The sequence below is a fragment of the Rhagoletis zephyria genome, unplaced genomic scaffold, assembly GCF_001687245.7.
Source record: "Rhagoletis zephyria isolate East Lansing unplaced genomic scaffold, Rhagoletis_zephyria_1.1 Rzeph_scaffold_25351, whole genome shotgun sequence".
Classification (NCBI taxonomy): Eukaryota; Metazoa; Arthropoda; class Insecta; order Diptera; family Tephritidae; genus Rhagoletis; species Rhagoletis zephyria.
Window position 1 is genome coordinate 1 of NW_016182409.1, and position 5,913 is coordinate 5,913.

Here is a 5,913-nt window from a genome sequence, read left to right on the forward strand (position 1 = left end):
GCGACTAGATTTGGTAAGAAAGTGCTCTTTTTTGTAATTATCATGTATTAAGTCAAAAATAACATTTCAGATTTCCCAATTCCTACAATATGAGGAAGAGCTCATGAGCGGGAATGCTGGTGTATTGGCGATGCTAAACAGCTTACCTACGAGCTTCAGCTCGGAATCTTCCTCAAGCTCTGATGAATCGGAACGGGAAGAAAGGAGCGAATGTGAGAACTTTTGTGAAGTCATTAAAGGTTACAACGAAAGTGAATTTAAAGCCCGCATGAGACTATGGCATTCAACTGCAAAGGTTTTAATCGGTACATTGTGGACATATTTAAGTTTTGTTGTTCATGAAATAACCATTACTGTTTTTTTAGAGAAATATGCAAGCAGTGCCGAGCCTAGAATGAACTATAGTATATATTAACTAAATGCCCTATCGACTCAGACCAAAACTTTTAAAGTCCATACATTCGCACGCAAATTTATTTCGGTTATTAACCCTGATATACAGTTCAATGCGAGCGTGAGCGTGAGTTTTTTATTTTGACCAATATCTTCGTTATTACTCAACTTTTTGCTATAGTTGAGACATGAATTAAAATATCTTTCAGAATTATAGAATAAAAACTAATTTAAAATGCATAATATGCCTTTTTTTAGCTCACACTCAACTATGTGCGTACGCAAAGCGTTCGCATGTGAACGACAAGTTTTGACAGATGTGGCATATTATGCATTTTTAACATAAACATATAAGACATATTCTGCGTCAAATCATAAACCGCACATCCAACTTTGTTACCAACTACTAATGCGTATGTAGCCATTACATAAAACCCTTCTTGCTTTACTCTCGCCAGTTTTTCTCTATACCTTATCCTCAACATTTCCAAGTTAACGACATTTTTCGATACCCCAAATCCGACAATTCTAGCGTTAGACAAGAAAACCTTTCAAACTGAACAGTAACATTTTTTCTGTCAAACATATGCTTAAACATGTTATATACGTAACGGTAACTTGATTTACCAGCCTGAGACCCGCCTAATAATGTTCTAAGTTCCGTATTTTCCAACCACTGTTTGGCCAGTTATTTTGCAGGCAACCATGCCGCTCTACTAAGTGGGGGCAACTCTCCTGATAGCGCATATCTCGTGTGAATTGGTGTGCTAGGTGGGACTCCTAAGCATCTTCTAAAAGTTTCATTAGTAATAACTTGCAACCTCCTATTCATTCCCTTTGGTGTATTTGCCAAAGTCGTTAAGCCATACTCAACTTTTGACCCGACAAAGGACTTGTAAAAATTTAGGGCCTCTCTTGGAGAAAGACCCTCTTTTATGTTGATAAGCTTTTTAATCAAATTAATCCCAGATCTAGCATCGTTCCTACATAATTTAACATGCTCACCTACCGTACCATTCACACTTATCGTCCTACCCAACCACTTCAAATTGTTCACCTGCTCGACAATTTTACCACCTACTGTGAGATTGAAAGATTTGCCTCTATTGGACGTAACACACATGAATTTAGATTTTCTTTCATTTATCTCGAGACCCAACTCGCCACAATTATTCTGAAAATCTGTTAAAACATTAGAGATAAAGATTAGCTCCTCAATAATGGTTTCCTCATCCTTCGACAGACAACTGACCTGAGGCAAACCATTGTTGACTTCAACCCTTTCATCGTCCATTATTAGCCATATTTTCGAGAAAAAAACTATGCATCCAATTATATATTTTTGGATTAATTCCAGTTTCCAACATGATAACTCTTATTTTACCAATGTTCACACCACTGTAGGCATCTGCTATATCCAAGACTCAGAGAAAGGCTTTCTTCTTCCTATATTTCAAACTAGCATTTAAATGAATAACTTCATTTAAGCATCTAGATGCCGATCTCCCCTTTCTGTACGCAAATGAACTTTTCGGCAGAATTTCATTAGTTTCCGTCCACTCACTTAGCTCCTCTTTTACCATTATATTCAAACATTTGGCAGTAACCAATATAAGCGATATAGGTCTAAAATTTTTGAAGTCATCTAACGATTTGTTGGCTTTTGGTAATGGGACTACCTAAATCTCCCTCCATTCATCTCTCACTATAGTACTATTAAAACTTCTTTCCAAATCTTTCAAAAGCGATATCTGTGTCTCCCTTGGTAACATTTTTAACATATCGAATGTGATCCTATCACCTAGCACCACCATTCGTTAAATTAACATTCAATGTTCCTTTAGGAACCAATATTCCTTGCATCGGAATGCAAAGCGTGCCCACGCCATCAACAGACGCCGTAGCGTCCGCCATCTTAAACGGTTGCTACCGTACCCTAACCTATAAAATTTTCCACTATCAGAGACTTACCTCCAAAATTTTAAACCACCAATCTCCTTCCTGCAACTGCAGATTTTACTCTTCCACCTCCAGAATATATGTATACACTCCGTACACTTATTGAATTCAATCACTGACTTTACTTAAATACGGTATAAATAAATTTTTCCTTTTTTTAACACCACTGCTTCTACCGCTGCTAAACCATACAGCCACTTCTCCAATCAAACACCAACCAAATACTCCAGCTACGCTCGTACCACTTGAATATGCTCAAGAATCGAAAGCAATCGAAATTTGCCAATTGAATTTATAAGCAAACGCTTAATATTTTAATTCGCAAAAGATCTCCGTACTGTTTGTAAATCCAACGTCCGCTCGATTCAACAGTTCAAGACGAAGGCGCTGGACTGATCCTTTTTAACATAGTTAAGAGTATGTGTGGCTATCCTCGCTGTCTGAGATCGACTGTTCCCATGCAAAAACTTCATATAAATCTTTTAAATAGTCCTGCGATAAAGCCCCCAAGAAAGGTTCGCCACCATCGGAATCATAACTAGGAGAATACTCCAATTTGCATGCCAAAGGCTGTTGGGGATAAGGTATCGTGATTTTAATTGGGTTAAAAATCTTTGGGGCGCCGAATAAAGTTCTTGCTGGAGGCGATGTAGCTGATGGGGGTGAGTCAAAATGATGTATTCTATGACGCGTCCCAGCAGTCACAAGACGATATCGCTTCGTTTTAACGTGGCGAGCTATTAGAGGCAGACACTGCAGACGTTCGTCTTTGCTCACTAGATGGTAAAGAAAATTTGAAAATAAAAACTATACATACATATATGTATGTATGTACATTAGGGTGCATCACGCTCCATCGCTTATCGGAATTATAAAATGTATAATATTGTAAGTTTTCCGCCGAAATATTTCGGTAAAATATTAAGATTTAAGTGAGCTAAACACATTTGAAAAATCGAGTTTTTTATAAAAAAAAATTGCTTTTTCGAATCTTTTCTCAAAAAATCAACTCACATGAGCTAAAATCTACCCAGAATTACAGCGGATGACGGTAAAGCGGTCGGCGGTAAGTGAACAGCTGTATAGTTGCCGGAGGGAGATCCGTCAGGGTAAACGCAATTTTTGGTGATGCACCCTAATGTGTTTGAAAATGTTATTACATGCCTAAATATGCGCCCATATTATACTTACAAAACAATTGGCATACTTACAAAACAAGTGAATAACTTTGAGTGCCAGTGCTGGGCTTAAGTACATATTTTCATGTGCCACCAATATATCATCACACACACATTTCATGTAGGACCGCATCTCATTGAGTTGTTCTTCATTTAATTCGTTAAATAAATTTAATTTTTTATTCCAATAGAATCCCAAGTAGCCTGCGTCTAAGCAGCATTTCAACAATGAAAACATCTATGAGAGAAATTTAAATTTAAATTCACTTTCAGACACATCTATGCATGTTCGAGCTACAACAGTAATACTGACATCTTTAATAGAATCACAGAGTCTACGCGCCCAGTATTCGTTATCCACCTGAGAATTTCTCCATAAAAACAGTGTTTTAATGTAGTAGCTTTTCAAATTGTTCATATTTGGATGGCTATCGCGAAACTTCTTCAATATTCTTAATGCATTTTTCAAATTGTTCTTATTTTTAATCAGTTCCCTTTCCAATGAATAGTATGAAGCCCGAAATGATTTGGTATTCTGCACAGGCTTTGGTATGCCATGCCATTCGGGAGGGCTATTCTCCATTATGACATGTTGCGCACCCAATACTATGCCCGGTACAAAATCTACCGAAAATTTGCATGGTTCACTAACGGTAATTGTGTGCGCGGGGCCACAACGTTGATACACAAATTTCAAGTTGGACGGTACACCTTCCACGCTATTTTTCATAGCCAATAGCGCTTTGCTGAAACAGCTTTTCAGCCAAGCATGTAATTTTTCTATATCCAAATATTCGCAATCGTTATCCTTTACAGTCCAAGTTCGAAGTTTTTCATAGAGTAGACAATTTTGCTTTTGTGATTTTAAAGTTTTCAATACATTCTTCACGTCAATGAAAAAATTTCCCGGCAAATCGGGATCCTCCGTGACTAGTATTTCATCTTTGGCGGGGAAATTTAGAAAAAATACCAAGTCATACTCATCAGCGCGGTTGACCTTGACATTGTCCCCATAACTGCCTGTAGTCAAATATTGAAATCAAACAATTAATTTGGAGGAAAAGTTATTCAGCCTGTTCTCGGACTATAGGATTAGGTCAGAAATAGTCCGGAAGATAATACTGAAGATATTACAAATGTGTGAACGGCAACGACTTCGGGCTATTGCTGACTGCATCCTGGAGTACGGGAGCATACTAGTTCTTGAAGATTATTAGTTCTTAGCTTAAAAAATAGGAATCATAACTTTCTATAGTAGGGTTAACTATCTGTACACTTAGAAAAAGTTATAAAATATGCACTAAGTATATAAGTAGGAATTAAAATATAGGGACCTAAAGTTTAGGGTGGCCTCCGAATGGTAGCTCATTTTTGGTTGATTTGAGGTCAGCTGCCTAATGAAGACAAAAAATCTGAAGGCGATGTTCCCTGGCGAAAAAATAACGTCGGCAAGCTGTGACAAAAGGCATGGAAACTCCTCAGTAGGGCTAAATTAATTGATCACACTGTTGGTACACAAAAAACGCCGAGACACATAAACATAATTTTGGGTAGTAGATTAAGGATCTCTTTGCCGATTTTCTAGATCAGCAGCCGGAAAATCTCCAAAAGAATAACAGGTGCGCCGATTCAAAAACGCCCCATCTCAGCACATTTTCAATGTATTTTCGTTTGAAATAGGGCGTTCTTCAACCAAATTCTGAGAGAGGGTGATTTTCAATAAAATTCTAAAATAAGGCGTGGTTAGAAAAATTTTTTGAGATAGGGTGTTTTTAAACTGGCTGCCGGGATAGATCGATCTTCCACTCAGCCAACGATGTGTAATAATCAGGCATACAAATTTTACTCATTGCACTGCGATAAATCAGATTTTATACTTGCTTATACATACATACATACATTCTAGAGGACTGCATGAATTAATTCAAACTTCTAGCCAAACAGAGTACAGTAGATTTGAATATTTTACTTCACATACAAAACACTCAGCGTTTGGAATTTTGTAAGTTATGAATATACATTTTGTTTTAAATTTTCTACCTCCAAATGGAAGAATATGAATGAATGAGTGGAAAACATTCGAATCATTCAAAGTCATTTCGGTAAAAGCTTTTTCTACAAACAAGTTTTTGCGTATTGTAATAGGAGCACTGCAATACATATATACATACATACATATGTATGTTTCTACATATGTGTGTGCACAGAAAAAATATTTTTGGATATTCATACAAAAATTTGTAATTTATTTTAATTAAATTTATTCTCACTTTGTTTGAATATTGTAATGTTGACACATATATCAGACAGGTATTCACTGAAATTCTAAAAATTGGTAAGCCAAAATTATTCATTCCTTTTGTATATGAATAATTCATAAGCC

The 5,913-nt window shown here is 36.6% G+C and overlaps 1 protein-coding gene across 1 annotated transcript; it reads right to left on the reverse strand.

The window, feature by feature from the left end:
* Positions 1-2,737: 2,737 nt before the first annotated feature.
* On the reverse strand, positions 2,738-4,550 carry LOC108382121 (uncharacterized; the record flags this gene model as incomplete). Its single annotated transcript, XM_017638520.1, has 3 exons — positions 2,738-3,128; positions 3,564-3,768; positions 3,844-4,550. Coding segments are annotated over 3 exons (1,277 nt in total), but the record flags the coding sequence as incomplete, so codon positions are not given.
* Between the last annotated feature and the right edge of the window lie 1,363 nt (positions 4,551-5,913).